The sequence below is a fragment of the Hemitrygon akajei genome, chromosome 3 (genome assembly GCF_048418815.1).
Source record: "Hemitrygon akajei chromosome 3, sHemAka1.3, whole genome shotgun sequence".
Lineage (NCBI taxonomy): Eukaryota > Metazoa > Chordata > Chondrichthyes > Myliobatiformes > Dasyatidae > Hemitrygon > Hemitrygon akajei.
The window spans coordinates 47,852,568-47,875,319 of record NC_133126.1 but is presented as its reverse complement, the minus strand read 5'-3'; the positions used below and the strand labels follow the sequence as shown (position 1 = coordinate 47,875,319).

Here is a 22,752-nt window from a genome sequence, read left to right as displayed (position 1 = left end):
TTCCTCCGTTCCCCTCTGACATCTTCCCACCTCCTTTCCAGTCCTGAGGAGGGGTCCTGGCCTTAAACACTGGCTTATTCATTTCCATAGCTGCCTCACCTGCTCAGTTCTCCCATTTTGTGTGTGGTGCTCTGGATTTCCAGCATCTGCAGAAGCTTCTGTGGTTATTAATTTCCTATTTACCAGTATGTGCACATATGCAGAAAAAAAGTATTTTTGAAACGACAACATTCAAGAAGAGAAAATCCAGCTATCATCCCATATCACTAAAACCTGGTGGGGTTGAGTTACCATTGACATAGAACTGAACTGGAATACATTACACATAATTGGCTTCATAAGCAGGTCAGAGTTTTGCAGTCCTGCAGCTAGTTCCCCAAAGCCTGTCCAACATCTACAAAGCTCAAGTCAGGAGTGTGATGGAATACTTCCTATTTGTCTGGATGAGTGCAGCTTCAATGACACTCAAGGAACTCGAGAGCAGCCAGCACATAGACACCTCATCCAGAACCATTTGTTCACTCCATCAACACAGAGTTGGCATCGATCTGTCCCATCTGCAGCAACTCACCATCACACCTTGGACCTCACCTTCCAGACGCATGACCTCTACCAGCTAGGACCAGGACAGCAAAAGCGTGTGAATGCCACCATTTGGAAGCTGTCCTGCAGGCAACAACCCATCCTGACTTTGAAGTGCATCACTGTTCCTTCACTGTTGCGGAGTGGAATTCTTGGAACTCATTGTGGGTATACCACGCCTCAAGGTGACAGCTCACCACTATCTCCTCTAGGGCAACAAAAAGCTGGCTCACACTGTAAAAGCCAAGTCCCTTGAATGAATATTAAAAACCAAGTAACAAATAATCTGCAGATCGAATAGCATCTCTGTGGAGTGGAGGAGATGGGAGATGATGGAATTACCAATGCCCCTCCTATTCCCCCTAGCAGATGCTGCCTGATCAGTTGAGTTCTTCCAGCACATTATTGGTTGCTTCAGATTTCAGCATCTGCTGTCTTGTGTCTCTGTACCAAAAACCTCCAACAGTGCTAGAGTGCTAGAACCTCCAACACTGTGCTAGAAATGTGAAAAAAAATACAATTACAGAAAAGACCTGAGATATTATACAAAAATAATCAAGATTTTATTAAATTTCTAGCATAGAAACTTAATAAGTTGATAATTAAAATGTGTGGACAGCAAGTATTAGACCATAAGACACAGGAGCAGGATTAGGCCTTTCAGCCCATCAAGTTCTGAATACAGCTAAAGTTTTTAAAGTGAGGATGAAATTTAAATAAACGTAGCTAGAATCAAAAATATTCCATCATCACTTATATTAACAATAACACAGAAATAATAATTATTGTAATATAGCAAGAGATGCCAACCAAAATTGTGGCATCCAACAATGCACATACAGTAAAGCCTACCAGACTGTTGTACAATGACATCACATTATATTTACAAACTGTTTGTGTGAAGTAACACCACTATTTGGTCTTTTTATTTTGAGCATTTACAAATATATAACATGATAAAAGAATAAACTTCCGCTTGAGTCTATTAAGGATGGTATTATACCACATGGTAACTCCACAACAATCATACCAACTTCTAACAACTCCCAATTCCCACATCCAATAAGGAACCACATAATTCACAGTTTTGTGTTTGGTATTTTCCTGAGTAATATTGCTAGTTTTGTATTGAAGCTGAACAACTATACATCTCCATGTTAAAACTGTAGTAATAGTCATACATTAACTTAAGCCCCAAAACACAAGGGGGTATAGTAGATATGCCATTAGATTAGAAGTTCAGAAGATCAATTTGGAACACAGCAAACTCACATTCAAATCCCATCGATGGCTGTTAAATCCAGCGGTTAAAAACCTGGAAATCAGCACAACTTTAACTGGCCAATCAGCCGCTGAATATGGGGAAATCTGACTAGTTTAGACACAGACTTCAGGGAATGGTGTTTGGTCAATGGCACTGGCAAGCAGAAGAATTTATATCAGATTGTTTTTGGAGAGGCACTTTAAACAGGTGCACTATACGCAGAGACACAAACATAGACACACACACACACACACACACACACACACACACACACACACACACACACACACACACACACACACACACACACACACACACACACACACACACACACACACACACACACACACGCATGCTCCTAATGAGCTCAAGAGTTATTTGAAGGCGGAGTGGCTGTGGTGAGGGTTGTAGTTTGCACGGCATTGCCAAAATACCCTTAGCAGAGGCCTAGTAGATCAGTCAGCAGTAAAATCAATGTTTGCATCTTTCAGCAAAGCAGGGAATGGGGGAAAAAAAGGATGACTGTGTTTGTGTAATCCAAATTCTGAGAATGAGTGTTTTAAAAAGATTAAATATAATTATCAACAATCTGCTAAATATTTGCTTTAAAACATGTGCTATAACTGAATTCCAACAGTTACTTTGAAATATTTAACTAAAATATGAAGCTTTATATGAAAAAATGACAAATGTTGGTAAACATTTGAAATGAAACTGAGCAACTAGAAAAAAAAATCAAAGCACACTTGATTTAAATATTTTATCACATAAACCATGAATGTCTTTTGATCTTTGGGATTTTTAAGGCTCGATTTCCATTCATCTGCATCCACTGCACAAACGCAGTCTCCAACTGATGACCGAAACCATGGCTGACTCTTTGGGGCGGCATTACAGAAATCTGTAATCAAACAGAATAGAAACTGGTAGGATTTTTAGATGAAGGGATTACAAAGTACATTACTGAAGCACTGGCTTTAACAAAATACTGAATTAAAAATTTGATCAGATATGGCAATTCATGTGTGAAACAGGGTGAATTTCTCAAGTAAACACTTATTACCTCTTTCCAAATTAAAAATCACCAATTCACCTTCTCATGAAGGGATGTTTCCCTCTTAATGGGTAAGATTTCATCTTTCCACACGGTAGCAAAATATAAGGATTTATAACTTGTGGAAAGCATTTATTATATCAATTGTCAAGAAATAAACTAAAAGAAATCTGCCAACTTTAATCTTACCAGAATGCAGACCCTGATCCATTTAAAATCATTCAGTACAGATTGCTAAACAGTCCATAAAGCAGTGAAGCAACTGTTAACATTTGTATACTCAAAATAGCAAGCTGAATAAGGTAGGTGGGAACAGACACCAGATTCTTTCCGTGTTAGGAATCCCCTTCTGAGTAAAGATTCCCAATCTGAAACATTATCTGCTCTCCTGCTGCAGAGGCTGTCAGATTCACTGAATTATTTCTAGCATTTAGCTTCTTTTTTCAGATTCCAGGTTGTGTAGTGTTTCACTACTTGAATCTTTTGCTTCATCTCATAGTACCAGCTACCATGCAAGCAATTACTCGCTGAACCTTACTAAAATTACACAGGAATTTCTACTTCGCATTTTAAAACAAACACAGGCTCAAGGAGAGCTTTTATCTTGCTGTTGAAAGACTATTGAACAGACCTCCTTCATTAAGATAGATTCCTGACCTCGCAATCTGCCTTGCACCTCACGGTGTACCCCCATCGCACTTTCTCTGTAACACTATGTTCTTCTTTCTGCATTGCACTTTGATGTATTTATGTGACAAACAAAACAAAGTTTTTCTCTGTACCTGAGTACAGGTGACAACAATAAGCCAGACTCTCACCTCTTGTCATAACTGGATTGGGCAACAGGTTAAGTCTCTTTGTGACCAAATGTGCAACAAAGCTTGCATTAGGAATTCAATTTACGGCATCATTGCTGCCATAGACTCAGCCAAAGATTAATCATAAACAAGAGATTCTGGAGATCCAGAGTAACAGACACAAAATGCTGGAGGAACTCAGCAGGTCAGCCAGCATCTATGGAAATGAATAAACAGTCAACGTTCTGGGCTGAGACCCTTCAACAGGCCAGGAAAGGAAGGGGAGAGAAGCCAGAATAAGAGGATGAGGAGTGAGGAAGGAATAGAAGCCCAAAGGTGATAGATGAAGCCAGGTGGGTGGGGATGAAATAAGAAGCTCAGAGGTGATGGGTAGAAAAGGTAAAAGGCTGGAGATGAAGGAATCTGATAGGAGAGGAGAGTGGACCATAGGAGAAAGGGAAAGGCACCAGGATGAGGAAATATAGGCAGGTGAGGAAAAAAGAGTTAAGAGGGAAGCCAGAGTGGGGAATTGAAGAGGAGGGAAGGGTGAGAGGGAAAATCATCAGACGTTAGAGAAATCGAAGATAGAGATGTATGAGCTTATTGAAACATATTTGCATGAAAGGGCAAATATTGAAATGTTTCCGCTAATGGAAAATCTCAAATGAGCAAGCATACTTACTGGATTTGAAATGAATAAAAACCTTAGGTGTGTAGGAGCAACTTTGTTTTGCAGATGATGCAGAAAAAAGTGACATAAGATAGGAATAAGTAGAATCCTTGCTGATAGAGGTTTGGGAAGCTTTTAAAAACTTGCAGAAGGAAACTAAGAAGGACATTCGGAAGGAAAAGATGAATTATGAGAGGAAGCTGGTGACTAATATCAAAGAAGATACTAATATCTTTTTTAAGTATATAAAAGGTAAAAGAGAGTCGAAGGTAGATACAGGACCAATACAAAATTATGCTGGAGATATTGTATTGAGAGATGCAGAGATGGTAGAGGAACTGAATGCGTATTTTGCATCAGTCCTCACAGTGGAAGACGTCTGCAGTATACCGGACATTCAAGAGTGTCAGGGAAGTGAAGTTTGTGCAGTGAAAATTATGACTGAGAAGGTGCTCAGGAAGCTTAATGATCTGATGGTGGATAAATCTCCTGGACCTGATGGAATGCACCCTCAGGTTCTGAAGGAAGTAGCTGGAGAGATTGCGGAGGTGTTAACGATGATCTTTCAAGAATCGATAGATTCTGGCATCGTACTGGATGACCGGAAAATTGCAAATGTTTCTCTGCTATTTAAGAAGGGTGGGAGGCAGCAGAAAGGAAACTATAGACCTGTTAGCCTGACATCTGTGGTTGGGAAGTTGTTGGAATCTATTGTTAGGGATGAGATTATGGATAACCTGGAGGTACATGACAAGATAGGCCAAAGCCAGCATGGTTTCCTGAAAGGAAGATCCTGCCTGACAAACCTACTGCAATTCTTTGAGGAAATTACAAGCAGGGTAGACAAAGGAGATGCAGTAGGTGTGGTGTACTTGGATTTTCAGAAGGCATTTGACAAAATGCCGCACAAGAGGCTGCTGAGCAAGATAAAAGCCCATGGAATTACAGGGAAGTTACTAGTGTGGGTCGAGCATTGGCTGGTCGGCAGAAAACAGCGAGAGCCTGCCAGTTACTACTGGAGTTCCACAGGGGTCGGTGTTGGGACCGTTACTTTTTACGATGTATGTCAATGATTTGGACTATGGTATTGAGGGATTTGTGGCTAAATTTGCCGATGATGCAAAGATAGCTGGAGGAGCAGGTAGTGTTGAGGAAACAGAGAGACTTAGATAGTTTAGGGGAATGGGCAAAGAAGTGGAAAATGAAATACAATGTTGGAAAGTGTATGGCCGTGCACTTTGGTGGAGGAAATAAACTGGCAGACTATTACTTAGAAGGGGAGAGAATTCAAAATGCAGAGATGCAGAGAGACTTGAGAGACCTTGTGCAAGATACCCTAAAGGTTAATCTGCAGGTCAAGTCGGTTGTGAAGAAGGTGAATGCAATGTTAGCATTCATTTAGTATAGATGTACAGAATATAAGAGCAGGGATGTGATGTTGAGGCTCTATAAGGCACTCGTGAGACCACACGGAGTATTGTGTGCAGTTTTGGGCTCCTTATTTTAGAAAGGATATACTGACATTGGAGAGGGTTCAGGGAAGATTCATGAGAATGAGAGGGTTACCGTATGAGGAACGTCTGGCAGCTCTTGGGCTGTATTCCCTGGAGTTCAGGAGAATGAGGGGGATCTCATAGAAACATTCTGAATGTTAAAAGGCCTGAACAAATTAGATATGGCAATGTTACTTCCCATGATTAGGGATTCTAGGACAAGTGGGCACGACTTGAGGATTGAAAGGCATCCTTTTAGAACTGAGATGCGGAGAAATTAGTCAGAGGGTGGTAAATCTGTGGAATTTATTGCCACGAGTGGCCATGGAGGCCAAGTCATTGGGTATATTTAAGGCAGAGATAGATAGGTACTTGATTAGCCAGAGCATCAAAGGGTATGGAGTGAAGGCAGGGGAGTGATGATGACTGGAAGAATTGGATCAGCCCATAATTGAATGGAGGAGCAGACTCGACAGGCCGAATGGCCTACTTCTGCTCCTATATCTTATGGTCCCGTGGGTAGAGTTAAGGAACTGCAAGGGTAAAAATTAGGCCTCTGAATAGTAACCAAGAGGTGGGGAAGAAATTACAATAGAAGATAGAAAAGGCATGTAAAAAAAGGCAACATTATGATAGTCATGGGGGATTTCAACGTGCAAAATCCTGGGAAAATCAAGTTGGTCCAGTATCCCAAGTGAGGAAATTTGTGGAATCCTTATGAGATGGCTTTTCAGAGCAGTATGTGGTTCAGCCCACCAGGGAAAAGGCAATTCTAGATGGGGTATTGTGCAACAAGCCAAATTTGATTGGGGAGTTTAAGGTAAAGAAACTCCTAGAAGACATGTTAGAATTCACGCTGCAGTTTGAGAGGAAGAACTAAAATCAGATTAACAGTATTATAATGGAGAAAAGGCAATGACAGAGACATGAGAGAGGAGCTGGCCAAAGCTGATGGGAAGGGGACCCTAGCAGGGATGATGGCTGGAACTTCTGGGAGCAATTCTGAGGGTGCAGGATAGATACATCCTAAAGAAGTGAAAGTATTCTAAAGGGAGGACGATAAGAAAAGTCAAAGACAGCATTAAAACTAAAAAGAAGCTACAGTATATAATATAGCAAAAGTTAGTGGAAAGTCTGAGGAGTGGGAAGCTTTTAAAAACCAACAGAAGGCAACTAAAATGACATAAGGAGAGAAAAGGTGACGTGTGAAGGTAAGCTAACCAACAATATCAAAAAATTTTCAGACATTTAAAGACTATATTAAAGAGACCACTGGAAAATGATGCTGGAGAAGTAGTAATGGGGGACGAAGAAATAATGGGTGAACTTATTAAGTATTTTGCATCAGTCTTCACTGCGCAAGACACCAGCACTATGCCAGAAATTCTAGAGTGTCAGGGGGCAGAAGTGAGTATTTGCTATTACCAAGGAAAAAGTGCTTTAGAAGCTGAAGGGATCTGAATGAGGTAGCTTAAGACGTTGTGGAAGGATTAATAACGATCTTTCAAAAATCACTAGATTCTGGAATGTTTCCAGAGGAATGAAAATTTGAAAATGTCACTCTACTCTTTAAGAAGGGAGAGAGGAGGAAGAAAGGAAATGATATGCTAGTTAGCCTGACTTCAAGAGTTGGGAAGATGATGGATTGCATTGTTAAGGATGAGGTTTTGGAGTACTTGGAGGCGTTTGATAAAATAGGCTAAAGGCAGCATCAAGGGGAAATCTTGCCTGACGAATCTGTTGAGGATACAGGCATGATAGACAAAGGAGAGTCAGTGGATGATGTTGTTCACTTTTTAGAAGGCCCTTCACGAGGTGCCACAAACGCGACTGCTAAACAAGAGTCCATGGTAGTGTGGCTAGGAGATTGGCTGACTGGCAGGAGAGAGAGAGAGACGGTCGGATTAAAGGGGGCCTATTCTGATTGGCAGCCAGTGACAAGTGGTGTTCCACAGGGGCTGGTATTGAGACTGTTGTTCACGTTATATGTTAACAATTTGGATGATAGAGTTGATGGCTTTGTGGCCAGGTTGTCAGGTAATACAAAGGTAAGTGGAGGGCAGGTACAGTTGAGGAAGCAAGAAGTATGCAGGACAGACAGACTAGGAGAAGATGCAAAGAAGTGGCAGATAGAATACAGTGTAGGAAAGTGTACACTCTTGCACTTTGGTAGAAAGAATAAAGGCATGGACTATTTTCTAAATGGGGAGAAAATTCAAAATTCAAAGATGCAAAGGGGCTTGGATGTCCTTGTGCAGTATTCCCTCAAGGCTAACTTGCAGGTTGGCAAGTAATGGTAAGGAAGGCAAATGCAATGTTAGCATTCATTTTGAAAAAACTAGAATGGCAGAGCAGACTCGATGGGCCAAATGGCCTAATACTGTTCCTATGTGTTATGGTTTTATGGTCTAATTTTCAGATCAAAGAGTATACCAATTGTCTCATCCTCAGTCCTATCACTCCAATTCCCATCCCCCTGTCAATTAGATTAAACTCTTCCCAGCATCTCTAGTTGTCAATGCTGTTAGAGAGGTGAACAGCTAGCTGGAAAAGGTGTTTCCAAAAGCACACCCATCCTCAACAATCATTTGAGAGCTAAAGAAAAGGCTGAAGCAAATTCAGCCAGAAATAGGGAACAATGAACCCTTGTAGGTTTTCCCCCGAGATCCCCACCATCAGAAAAGGCAGTCTCCAATCAGCTCAGTTCAGTTCATGTAGTACCAGCAAATGGATATAGCATAAGGCATGAGACTGTACAGCGCCCTAGAGAAAGCAGTGAAGACCCATACTCCACTACTATCAGTGCCCACAGCCAAGCTGTTCCAGTACACTTACAGGGCAATCTACCCGATAATATGGAAAAATGGCCAGCGTGTCCTTTCACACATGACAGCACAAATCCAGTCAGGCCAATTACCATCCCACTAGTCTGCTCTCAAAGTGGTATTTCCGACAGTGCTATCAAGTGGTGCATATTCATAATTTGGTTTCTCCAGATCCACTTGGCTTACAGCCACGGTGCAAACATGAATCAACGAGCTGAATTCTGGAGACAAGGTGGTGACGAATACCATTGACATTAAGGCATCAAGGGGCTGAGCTTAGCATCAAAGGGGGGCAACAGTTTTCTTGTTGGAACCAACTCTCTCAGGAATCTTCAACTGTATCAGTTGTAACAAGAGAGAACTGGAGCATCCTCCCTTGACATTTGACCGTCAGAGTTCACCCTCCCCCCCAGCGACTGGATCAGTGAGGTTTCAGGGGTGGTGTAAACCAGAGCACAGCTTGCCCCCCACCCCAGAAGGCTGTCCATCATCTATAAGACACAACATCAAGGAGAAAGATTGAATATCCTTCAGCTGTCTGGGCAAGTGCATCGCCAGCTCAGCAGGATCCAGGATAGCACAACGCTGCAGCTAGCCGAGTTACAACCACCTCAGTTCAATGCTGTCCTTTGGTGCTGTCATGCACGTTTTCCACGACAGAGTGGACTTGCTCCATCCTCATCCCAAAGGTCTGCAGGTCAACCGGCCAATGCAGATTGCACTGTGTAAATATGTGGTAGGAATGATGGGAATGTGGGAGAAGTGGCTACCGGGGAATTTCGGAGAAATGGCCGCCCCATTAAGCACCTCAACATTAACTTCCATCAATACCAGAGCACACCGACCTCAGCAAATGCTATTCCTTGAAGCATGCCACTCTTACTCACTCAGGCCGTTCCGAAAGCACCTTCCAAACACAAGACGGGCAAGGGCGGGGCAGCAGGTGCATCATGACACTGCCAGCGGTGGGTTGCTCACCACTCGTCCTCGTCAAGGGCCAGCAGAAATAAGCGTGAGCAGTTTCAAATTCCTGAGCGTCAACATCTCAGTGGATCTATCCTGGGCCCAAGATATTGCTGCATTCATGAAGGCGGCACAGCGACTGCTATACTTCATAGGAGTTTGAGGAGATTTGGTATATCACAAAAGTCTCCAGCAAAATTCGACAGATGTACCATGCATCACCGTCTGTATGAAGCCACCAACACAGTCAGAAAAGGCTGCAGAGGGTCGTACACTCAAGCTAGCACCATCGTGGGCACCAGCCTCCCATCATCAAGGGCATCTTTAAAAAGCAATGTCACAAGAAGGTTCTATCCAGGATATGCTCTCTTTTTATCAATATCATCAGGGAGGTGGTACTGGAGCCTGAAGACTCAACATTTTTAGGAACAGTTTCTTCCTCCCTATCCAGACTTTGAACTACTTTGCTCTCTTTTTGCACTATTTATTCTTATCGCAGCTTAGAGCAATTTTTTTAATATATTAAGAGTCATAGTAGACTGCAGCACAGAAACAGGCACCACCCCATTTAGCCCATGCTGAACTAGTCCCATTCTGCCTAGTCCCATTGACCCACACTTGGACAATAAACCTCCGTACGCCACCCATCTGTGTACTTATCCAAATTTCTCTTAAATTTTGAAATCAAATCCACACCTGCCCCTTCCACTGGCAGTATTGCACAGCTACGGTAAAACAACAAATTCCATGAGGTAATGTCAGTGATATTGGACCTGATTCTCGGGTCTTGAGTTGGAAATGGATCACTGCTGCTGGTTCTGATCCCTGCCCAGCAGCATTATGGGAGTACCTTCACAGAGGGAGCCTCACCAACATCATTTGAGAAGAATTAGGGATGGGCAAATAAGTGCTGGCCTTCCCTGTGATGTCCAAGTTCCAGAATAATAAAAACTGAATGGTTTATATATCCAAAGTTAAAATTTTCTGTCAAATTAATTGACAGCTGAGCAGAAATGGTGCAATCTGTCTCAGATTCCTTAATGATTATATCAAAACAAAAGTAAACAGTCAGCATTACATTTCAAAGTGTGTCATAACTTACAAAAGTTACAAGCCCTAACCTAACATGTTAAAAGTGCAACATTATCAGAAGTCAGAGTACATGCTTCAGCTTAATGATATCATTGAAGGCAACTGAGGCCACAATTAGAATTGGGGTCCTCATGAGAGTGCATCTCTGGGGACCAAAATAATGGAAGTATCGAAATGCTCCATTCATCAACTTTCTAAGATCAGAGAAAAACTGAAAAATACTCTCCTAGATATTTCCCAAAACAAATAACTTCCAGCAAATTTTTCAGTGACTATTCACAAACAAGTTTGAAATTGGGTAGATTGCCCTTACAATACCTGTGTGATAATAATTGGTATGAAGATCACTTGACATAATTACACTAGCTAAGTGGTGGAAAGAAAGTTAGATGTTCTGTATTTAAACTGTCTGAATTGTGCAAGAAACCTTATCTGATATTAGCTCACAAGCCTTAGCAGGCAGTTAAATTTAACCTTCCCGAAACCTCATTCATAGACATCATCATGTTTCCATCTACTAAAGCTTTGTATTCACCAAGCAATATAGCACCAGCCTATCTAAACTCTCATCAGCGACCCTCCCCACCCCTGCTTCTCTCTTTGAAGTGTCCAACTTGTTTTCTAAAAGAATCAACAAGTGGTACAGCATATCCTTTTGCACAGTTCACCCTCACTCAAATTTTCCACCATAATTCCATCCTTTCTTTATCTACAGAACTGAGTTCCTACTATTTTAACCTCTCTGCTTTCTTTGCTTCATCCAACTGTTGACCCCATTGTGCACATGTATATAGTTCAAAGGCTAGCATATCAGTTCTAGGGAGCGTTGCAGAAACACACTTCTACCCATGTAGTTAAAAAGTTGGGTGTGTACAAATCACCATCTACATCCACCAACCTCATTCCAATCCCACTTCCCTCTGCAGTTATACACTTGCCCCAAAGCACTTCCTAGTCTCAAACAATTACTCTTTCCAATCGAGCTATCAGGCCAAGATTTTCATGTACCCTGGTCTGGATGAGGGTCCTAGTGCCATTGTGGGGTAAGGCTGCAACTCCTGCAAATACTCCAGTCTTCTCCAGGTCTGAATATGAAGCCATGGCATCCTTTACATCAGCTTGTCCATTACCCTATGAGGCATAAACAATGAAAAAAGTGTAAATTTTCTGTACAAAAGTAATTAATGCTCAAACTCAGTGGGAATGGCAGACTGTCAAATCGTATTTAGGACTAGAATTACATAAAATGTTATACAATCCTTACAAGAAATATTTTCTGCAATATATTTTGGAGAAATTAATAAATTACAACATTCTTTTAGTCACATTGCAATATATAATGTTGCAATTAATAACGTGGAATGCATTTTTGACAGTAATTTTCAATTATACCGAGTGAGAGAAAAGTCCGTTTAACAAATTAAGGTCAACCCCTGAAGCATTTGAAAACTGAAGTACTACTGGCAATATGAATTTTCTCTTCAAACCACACCAAAATATTCTCTCAAAATTAATGCAAAATGCTGGGAGAATAAAATCATGGTTTTAAAAAAAACAAGGCCAGTTGATCAATCATGCTTTGATATCACCCTAGGAACGTCCAGCGGCTGAGAAAATTTTGGACGACCATGGGTCTTGGGAAGAACGTGGTCGAAGAGCCAAAGAACACATTGTTCTAGATTCCATCATCTGCAGCCTCCTGTGTCTCCACTGAGAAATTTCTACTTAAATACATGTAGTTCTTTCCTTCTCTGACTGCTGTGCCAATCACTTCAATCCATTTTCCCTTTGGGGCTGAGATTTCTGCCACAGTGAACAAATATCCTTCCTCACTCTCATCAAAAGCCTTCATTAATTTTGTACACTTAAATTTTTCATTAACCCCCTGCTTAGGGGAGGACAAGTCAGGTGTCAATTTTCACTTGTACATCAGAAACCGCACATCCCTGAACCTACTCTAGCCTAAAGTCTCCAGTCCCTGTAGAAGGGGAAACATTCGTGCAGCTTAGATCTAACCAATATTTTATGAAAGTTTAGATTAAGTTGTTTGATTTTAATTAATGGAGCATAAATGCAAGGACCCCAGGTACTTTCTAAATAAACAGCCATATCAATTTGTCTGGCCACTTTCAAAGATTTTGTACACAGATTCAAGTTTTTTAGCTTTGCATGCATTTATAGAAATACTGCTTACATTTACTCTCAATCTTCTTTTCATCAAGTACCCAAATTATTGGCATTATTTAACTATTTCAAAGTCAATCGTTTCCAAGTTTCAATACAAAGTTCTTGTGACTGTTTTCACAACAAAACGCCAGGTCTCCTCTGACACATCATCACAACATTTGAGTCGTGTTGTGAAGTCTCAGCAACACTGTCCCGAAGTGGGTTATCATCACAACCCTTATAAAAATCTAAGAAGGCACATGAACAAAAGGCTGTCAGCAGAGTTATAACAGCTGACCAACACAAAAGGGAAATTTATGCTGAACTCATTTTTTTTCAGGTACCATTAGAGAGGCCAGCGTTTATCGCCCATCTCTTTGTGGCCTTGATAAGGTGACGCTGATCTACCTTAAGGAGTTCCTGTAGATTCACTACACTCAGTGACTCTGATCAGCATTATAATAGAGCGCGCCGCTGACCGTCTCCCCACGTGGTGGGGCTATGGCCAAGTAACAGGAGGCAAAATAGTCACGATTACGTTTATTGGGTCGTATTTTACGATCAGCAGGAAACAAAATAGCATGAGCCATTCAACAGGCTTCCATTTGCCAAAGAGGTTTCCATGGGGTGCCTGACAGTGGGTCACTCCTATGATACGATGCCCTCTGTTGGTCATCAAAGTAACTACATCTGCTCAACGACTTAAATTCAAGAATTATAATTATCAGCATACTGTATTGTCTGACTGAGAAGTGTCATAGTTTTTAAAGTGACTGCCAAATGAGATCTTGAGACATCAATAGTAAATGAGTGTGAATGCATCAAGGAGAAATACAGTTTTGTACAAAAGTCCAGCGGGGAATGCAGATTAGGGGATGGCCTCGTTTTTCAAAAAGCTGTTTGACACAGCACATTGTGATCGCAGGGACTTTCAGAAATTGCATACCCAGGAGGCGTTTGGGGAGAGAAGCAGATTGTTCAGCTGATCCACAGTAATAAAGAGACCAGCAGATCCTAGAGCTTCTCCACGCATTGCCCTCTGCTGCAGCCAATGCAGAAGAGTCTATCATGACAGAGTAAGGCCCCCAAGTTACAGATGACCACTGGGAAGCAAGCATAAAGGGAAGAAGGCTGTCAGATTACAAACCCACTGATTCCACTTCAGGAAAAAGGTACCTAGGATACGTTTGAAGCAACATAGAGAAGGTGGTGTATGGTACACTTGCCTTCATGTTGCAGGGATTGGAAGGCTCGAGTTGTAAGGAGACACTGGATAAGCTGGGACTGTTTACCTGAAGTGAAGGAGACCTTATAGAGCTTTACAAAATCTTGAGGGCATGGAAAAGATGAATGTTCAGACTTTTTCCCCTGGTAGGACAGTCTAAAACCAGGGGTGCAAAGGTTCAAGATGGAAAGAGAAAGATTTAAAAGGATCCCGAGGGTCGAGTTTTTCCGTGTGGTATGTGCAATGATCTACCAGAGGAAGTTGTAGATGTGGCAACAATTACAGTGTCTAAAAGACATTTGGACAAGTGCATGGAAAGTTTTAGAGGGATATAGGCCAAAGGTCATGTTCCCATTGCATAACACTATGAATTTAAGCTTAAGACAAATAGCCAACCATTGGTCATTTGCGATTAGGACTTACACCAAAATATTAGAAGGCACCTATGACAAGCAAATCAAAATCACTTGAAATAGCTGCATTTCAGCATTGCGAACTTAAAATATTTTATTACTTTATTCATTCCCTCTAATGGTCAATAAACCATTGGGATTATTTGTAGATGCACACTATCACATCTTGATTAACTCTTGACATCACAATTTAACTCATTTTGATCTTCTACTTCAGTGTCTACCTGCACCACACTTTCACTGTAGTTGTACTCATTATTCTGCATTTTGTTACTGTCTTACCTTGTACGACCTCAATGCACTGTGCACTTATTTGATCCGAGTGAACAGTGCGCACGGTCAGCTTTTCACTGTACATGTGACAGCAATAAATCAATACCAAATCTGCAGTTTTACTGTTGAACTGCGCCACCTTGTGGAAATATCTATATTACAGCACACAGTATTCATGAGCCACACACACACACACACACACACACACACACACACACACACACACACACACACACACACACACACACACACACACACACACTCACACTCACACTCACACTCACACTCACACTCACACTCACACTCACTCACTCCCTCACTCACTCCCTCCCTCCCTCCTCCGGAGGAACTCTGTAGGTCAGACAACATCTATAGAAATGAATAAACAGTTGATGTTTCAGACTAAGACCCTTCTTCAGAACTGGAAATGCCAGAATAAAAAGTGGAGGGGGAAAGGAGGACAAGCTAGAAAATGATAGGTGAAGCCAGGTGGCTGAGAAAGGTTAAGGACTGGAGAAAAGAAGGGATCTGACAGGAGAGGGGATTGGACAAAAACTTTTGACTTTCATCATTATTCACTTTCACAACCACCTTGCACCAAAACTAACATAAGGATTATTATTAATTCTACTGTCCTCCAGCTGGCCTCTTCCATTCTTCTAACTTCAGGCCTCCCACCCTCTCAAACTCACTCTAAAGCTCAGTTCAAAAGTCACCTCTGAGAGATGTTTTAATTCTCTGTTTTTAGACTCAGCATTATCCTTTCAATCTATGCTCATACTAAGGCTTATAAAAGTACAAGTACTAATTGCTGATTGTAAGACCATAAGGTAGAGGATCAGAACCAGGCCCTTTGGCCCAACAAGTCTGGTCAGACAATTATGTTTCTTTTTATTCATTTCAATTCTATTATCCTGGTTTCTCCTTGTAGCCCTTAACCCCTTTATTAATCAAGAACCTATCAATCTGTCTTAAACACACCCAGTGATTCAACCTCCACAGCTGCCTGTGGAAACAAATTTCGCAGCTTCACCATCCTCTAACGTCGCTTCATTCCAAGGCTGTGCCCTTGGATCCCAGACTAACAGAAACATCTTTTCCTTGTCCTCTATATCCAGGCTTTCAGTATTCTGTATGATGCAATGAGATCCTTCCCTCAGTCTTCTGAACCATCAAGCACAGACCCAGAGACGTCAAACATTACCGATACATTAAGTTTTTCATTCCTATTCTTGTGAATCTCTTCAGGATATTTTTCCTTTGATATGGGGCCCAGAATTGCTTACAATATTCCAAATGTGGTCTGACCAATGCCTTAAGCCTCCTTGCTTTAATGTTCCAGTTGTTTCAAATAATTTGCCTTCCTCACTACCAGCTCAGCCTGTAAATTGAGGAACCCTGAACTAGGACTTCCAAAAGCAAGAGCTTCTGCAGATGCTGGAAATCCCAAGTAACACACATACACAAGACCGTAAGATATAGGAGCAGAAGTAGGCCGTTCGGCCCATCGAGTGCTCTGCCATTCAATCATGGGCTGATCCAATTCCTCCAGTCATCCCCACTCCCCTGCCTTTTTTGGGATCGGGACAAGAAGGGCGGTGTGAGAGCTAAATTCTGAAGGAAGGCAGTTTTTAAAAAAACTTCGAGTACAAGAAGGGCGAGACTGCGCAGGCATGTGACGTAGACAGGATAGTGCGGAGAGTTTAAAAAGACCACCCTATACAGCGGGCAGCGGAGTGAGTGGCAGCAGAGTGTAGGGCTTTGGCTCAACGGGCTTGGGCGATAATGGGAAGAGGTGAGAGCGAGGCACCAACTCTTTTTTTCCCTTGGCGAATCGGCCCGGACAGACGGAGGAACAGCAGGGCTCACACAGCTAACCGTATGAGCTAATGGTTTAAAAAGTTCATGTGTTTGGTGAGGTAAGTGGGTGAGCAGACTTATTTTTCCTTGTTTCAGTCCTGTAGAATTAGGTAGCATGTCTGCAGGGTTAGTGCTTTGTTCAGGGTGTCAGATGTGGGAATCCTGGGAGACTCCAGTCTCCCTGATGGCCACATCTGCGCCTGGTGCACCGAGATGGAGCTCCTCAGAGACCGTGTTAGGGTTCTGGAGCTGCAGTTTGATGACCTACTGCTTGTTAGGGAAAGTGAAGAGGTGATAGACAGGAGCTACAGGGAGGTAGTCATCCCTAGGCTACAGGGGTCAGAAAACTGGGTGACCGTCAGGAGAGGGAAGGGAAATGCCCAGATAGTGGAGAGCATCTCTGTGGCTGCCCCCTCGGCAACAAGTATATCGTTTTGGATGCTGTTGAGGGGGATGACCTGACAGGGGACGGCCATGGTGACCGGGTCTCTGGCACTGAGCCTGGCGCTGTTGTGCAGGAGGGAAGGAGGGAGAAGAGAAATGCAGTAGTCATAGGGGATTCCATAGTCAGGGGAACAGACAGGAGATTCTGTGAGCTTGATAGAGATACCCACATGGTGTGTTGTCTCCCAGGTGCCAGGGTACAGGATGTCTCGGATCGGGTCCAGAATATTCTGAAGGGAGAGGGCGAGCAGCCAGCTGTCTTGGTACATGATGGCACCAATGACATAGATAGGAAAAGGGAGGAAGTCCTGAAGAGAGATTTCCGGGAGTTAGGAATGAAGCTGAGAAGCAGGACCTCCAGGGTAGTAATCTCAGGATTGCTACCTGTGCCACGTGCTAGCAAGGGCAAGAATAGTAGGATCAGGAAGATGAATGGGTGGCTGAAAGACTGGTGCAGGGGGCAGGGCTTCAGATTCTTGGATCATTGGGATCTCTTCTGGGGGAAGTATGACCTGTTCAGAAAGGACGGGTTACACCTAAACCTGAAGGGGACCAGAATCCTGGCAGAAAAGTTTAATAGAGCTGTTAGGGAGGGTTTAAACTAATTTGGTAGGGGATGAGAACCGGAATGTTAGAGCGGAGGAGGGGGAAAACAGAAATAAATCTAAGGTAGTGAGCAGTAAAGATGTCAGGAAGGACAGGCAGGTGATGGGGTGAATTTGCAGTCATTGGGATGAGTTGCAGTGCAATCAAAGCAAAAAGTACCAAATACTGGACTTAAGGTGTTATACTTAAATGCACGCAGCATAAGGAATAATGTGGATGATCTTGTTGTACAGTTACAGATTGGCAGGTATGATACTGTGGCCATCACTGAGACGTGACTAAAGGATGGATGTCTCTGGGAGCTGAACATCCAAGGATACATGGTGTATCGGAAGGATAGGCATGTAGGCTGAGGGGGTGGCGTGGCTTTATTGGTAAGAAATGATATTAAATCATTAGAAAGAGGTGACATAGGATCAGAAGGTGCAGAATCTTTATGGGTTGAGCTAAGAAATTGCATGGGTAAAAGGACCCTGATGACAGTTATATACAGGCCTCCTAACAGCTGCAGTGATGTGGACTACAAATTACAACAGGAAATAGAAAAGGCTTGCCAGAAGGGCAGTGTTGTGATAATTATGGGGGATTTTAACATGCGAGTGGATTGGAAAAATCAGGTCGGCACTGGATCTCAAGAGAGAGAATTTGTAGAACGTCTACGAGATGGCTTTTTAGAACAGCTTGTTGTTGAGCCCACGAGGGGATCGGCTGTACTGGATTGGGTATTGTGTAATGACCCAGAGGTGATTAGAGAGATGGAAGTGAAGGAGCCCTTAGGAGGCAGTGATCACAACATGATTGAGTTCACTGTGAAACTTGAGAAAGAGAAGCTGAAATCCGATGTGTCGGTGTTTCAGTGGAGTAAAAGAAATTACAGTGGCACGAGAGAGGAACTGGCCAAATTTGACTGGAAAGGGACACTAGCGGGAAGGACGGCAGAGCAGCAGTGGCTGGAGTTTATGCGAGAAGTGAGGAAGGTGCAAGACAGATATATTCCAAAGAAGAAAAAATTTTCAAATGGAAAAAGGATGCAACTGTGGCTGACAAGAGAAGTCAAAGCCAAAGTAAAAGCAAAGCAGAGGGCATACAGGGAAGCAAAAATTAGTGGAAAGTCAGAGGATTGGGAAGTTTTTAAAAGCTTACAAAAGGAAACTAAGAAGGTCATTAAGAGAGAAAAGGTGAACTATGAAAGGAAGCTAGCAAATAATATCAGAGGATACTAAAAGCTTTTTCAAGTATATAAAGAGTAAAAGACAGTTGAGAGTAGATATAGGACTGATAGAAAATGATGCTGGAGAAATTGTAATGGGAGATAAGGAGATGGTGGAGGAACTGAACGAGTATTTTACATCAGTCTTCACTGAGGAAGACATCAGCAGTATACCGGACACTCAAGGGTGTCAGGGAAGAGAAGTGTGCACAGTCACAATTATGACAGAGAAAACACTCAGGAAGCTGAATAGTCTAAGGGTAGATAAATCTCCCGGACCAGATGGAATGCACCCTCATGTTCTGAAGGAAGTAGCTATGGAGATTGCAGAGGCATTAGCAATGATCTTTCAAAAGTCAATATATTCTGACATGGCTCCAGAGGAGTGGAAGATTGCAAACGTCACTCTGCTATTTAAGAAAGGGGCAAGGAAGCAAAAAGGAAATTATAAACCTGTTAGCTCGACATCGGTGGTTGGGAAGTTGTTGGGAGTCGATTGTCAAGGATGAGGTTACGGAGTACCCGGAGGCATATGACAGGATAGGCAGAACTCAACATGGTTTCCTTAAAGGAAAATCCTGCCTGACAAACCTATTGCAATTTTTTGTGGTAATTACAAGTAGGCTAGACAAGGGAGATGCAGTGGATGTTGTGTATTTGGATTTTCAGAAGGCCTTTGACAAGGTGCCACACATGAGGCTGCTAAACAAAAGCCCATGGAATTACGGGAAAATTACATACATGGACAGAGCGTTGGCTGATTGGCAGGAAACAGAGAGTGAGAATAAAGGGATCCCATTCTGGTTGGCTGCCGGTTACCAGTGGTGTTCCACAGGGTTCCGTGTTGGGGCAGCTTCTTTTTACGTTGTATATCAATGATTTGGATTATGGAATAGATGTCTTTGTGGCTAAGTTTGCTGATGATACAAAGATAGGTGGAGGGGCCGGTAGTGCTGAGGAAACAGAGAGTCTGCAGAGAGACTTGGACAGATTGGGAGAATGGGCAAAGAAGTGGCAAATGAAATAAAATGTTGGAAAGTATATGGTCATGCACTTTAGTAGAAGAAATAAACGGTCAGACTATTATTTAAATGGGGAGAGAATTCAAAGTTCTGAGATGCAACGGGACTTGGGAGTCCTCGTACAGGACTCCCACAGCACTCGTAGCAACAAATTCCACAGATTTACCAGCCTCTGACTAAAGTAATTTCTCTGCATCCCTGTTCTAAAAGGACACCCTTCAATCCTGAAGTCGTGCCCTCTTGTCCTAGAATCCCCAACCATGGGAAACAACATTTTGATATCTAATCTGTTCAGGCCTTTTAACATTTGGAATGATTCTATGAGATCCTCCCTCACTCTCCTGGACTCCAGGGAATACAGCCAAGAGCTGTCAGACGGTCCTCATACGGAAACCCTTTCATTCCTGGAATCATTCTCATGAATCTTCTCTGAACCCTCTCCAATATCAGTATATCCTTTCTAAAATAAGGAGCCCAAAGCTGCACACAATACTCCGTGTGGTCTCACGAGTGCCTTATAGAGCCTCAACATCACATCCCTGCTCTTATATTTGATACCTCTAGAAATGAATGCCAACATTACAGTCACCTTCTTCACAACTGACTCAACCTGGAGGTTAACTGCAACCAAAATGAAATAACGATTATTGAGGGGGATGGCCACAGAGGTGCTCTCTGAGATCTTTCCCTCACTTCCCTGACCATCACCCACTTATTTAACTCCTGCAGCCTCGGGGTGATTAACTCCCTGTAGCTCCTCTCTACCTCCTGTTCAGTCCCGTTAATAAGCTGTAGGTCATCGAGCTGCAGCTCCAGCTCCCTAACATGCTCTCTCAGGAGCTGCATCTCAGTGCAGAAATGGCCATCTGGGAGACGGGAAGATTCCCAGGATTCCCATATCTGACACCCAGAGCAAAATACTAACCCTACCAACATGCTCTCTATTCCTCAAAAAAAATGCAAAGAAAAACCAAAAACAATGTCCACCTACCCACTTACCTCGCCGAAGCCCACTTTAGCCAAAGCCTGTCGTTTCAACTCTCGCCACCGGCCTACTCCCAGCAATGGCCGTTCCGCTTATCCCTTCTGTAGTTTTACTTAGTTCATCGAGCTGAGTTGCCGCCGTTGATAGGCCCCGCACAATGGACTAACACTCGTGAAGCTCTTGTTTTAAATAACCGCCTCTGACCTACGAAAAGCAGTCCTTCGTCGAGCTGCCGATAGGCCCCGCACAATGCTGGAAGAACTCGGCAGGTCAAGCAGCACAAGGAGAATAAAGACCAGTTGTTTTGGACCAAGACCCTTCATCAAGTCCCCTGGCACCTCCAATTTCTCATTCTTCTCCTGCATCTAGAAAACTGTCTACACCTTTATTCTTCCTACCAATCTTTAATTTAAATATTTAAACCTTGTTCAGAATTATATTATTTTTACCTTAGTTCAAAGGCATCTTCAAATGACCAAGTTTGTTTGCAAAGCTAGCATACTGAGGGAAACAAATACAAATAATTCAAGTTCATATATGCAAATGGCTGAACAGAAAAACTGCTCCTATCCTGTCCAGCCTTTCTATGCTTTGTCTTTATTGCTCAAATTGGTTAAGTGTAATAAATCTTATTCCAAAACAGGAAAAGACAATGGAATAGCTACACAACTCCCCGTGTGTAAGCCTCCAGATGTTTAAGGTTTCTTTAACTTGCAGCTTCAGGAGTGTCCTACCTGCTCCAGGACACTGCAAATGACCCAAAAGAAAAAAAAAACATTGTGCCATTTTGTAAAATAAAGTTGTTCTTGCAAAAGTAATAATGATAGTTAAATCTCAATAAGCTCTCACACTGATACACCCAACATCAACTTTCATGTTCCGCTCTAGTGTATATACCTTTAAGAATCAGTAAGATTGTATCTCCCATTTACTTTGATATCCAGTCTTCTGGCTGTGTACAACAGCATGCCCTTTTAATTTCTTACGTAACTGATTTTTCACCTTTCAGATTGGCAGTATATAGCGCCAACAATGTATTTAATAATTAGCTGTTGAGAAGTACATGTAGCTTTGCAAGTGACAAGGTTTGAAATCCATTATAAAAGCCAAGTACATGGAATGAAAAAGTGGGAACACATTGCTTTTCAATAACCAGAACTTGTTTTCAATAGTAGAAGCCTTACTCAAATTCAATGTTGTGCTTTCAAGTACTCCAGAGGCACCAGTATACACTCTGTATTAAGACTCACTGTTTTTAGATTAAATTACATTAAATAGAAGTTCTTGTGGAGACAAAAGATCTCAGTTAGCGTGGGGCATCTCCTGGTTTGGTAGCCAATAATGCGCCTCTTAATCAAAGTTAATGTTGTTGATTATCTGGCCATTTATCTCAATATTTAATGTAAAAGCTAAATTGTATATTTTCCCACATTGCTATTGCAATGACATTCCTATTGATTACTTTGCAAAGTCATGATGATAAAAGTGCATGTTACATCGAATAAAAGTACCGTACTGATTTCAATGAACCTTCTTACACAAATAGAGCTTATATTATAAACAGACACAAATCAACCTTTCCCTCTGGTTGTCACTTTGAAAACCTCTGATGTAATAATTCTTGCAGCCATTTTGAAATTAAACATCACCAATCATTTTGGATCACCATATTGTACCATGATTTTAAATGTGTAATGAGTTCTTTTCAGATTTCACTCCACATTTACATCCATCCAAAGGTGATCTGATAATTAAGTTGTCAACCGAAAGTAATGGTACAATATACTGTATAAATAGCATGTACAATA

At 42.1% G+C, this 22,752-nt stretch overlaps 1 protein-coding gene across 4 annotated transcripts in view; it reads right to left on the bottom strand.

Annotated features, from left to right (window-relative positions):
- Positions 1-1,123: 1,123 nt before the first annotated feature.
- The window catches only part of LOC140724947 (uncharacterized), a 52,937-nt gene continuing 31,308 nt past the window's right edge, over positions 1,124-22,752 (bottom strand). For all 4 annotated transcript variants that reach the window (XM_073039799.1, XM_073039802.1, XM_073039801.1 and 1 more), the window contains exons 5-6: positions 11,749-11,871; positions 1,124-2,747 (exon numbers count right to left, since the gene is read on the bottom strand). In XM_073039799.1, coding sequence (XP_072895900.1) covers positions 2,610-2,747; positions 11,749-11,871 — 261 coding nt within the window. In that variant the 3' untranslated portion in view covers positions 1,124-2,609. The remainder of the gene's footprint in view (positions 2,748-11,748; positions 11,872-22,752) is intronic.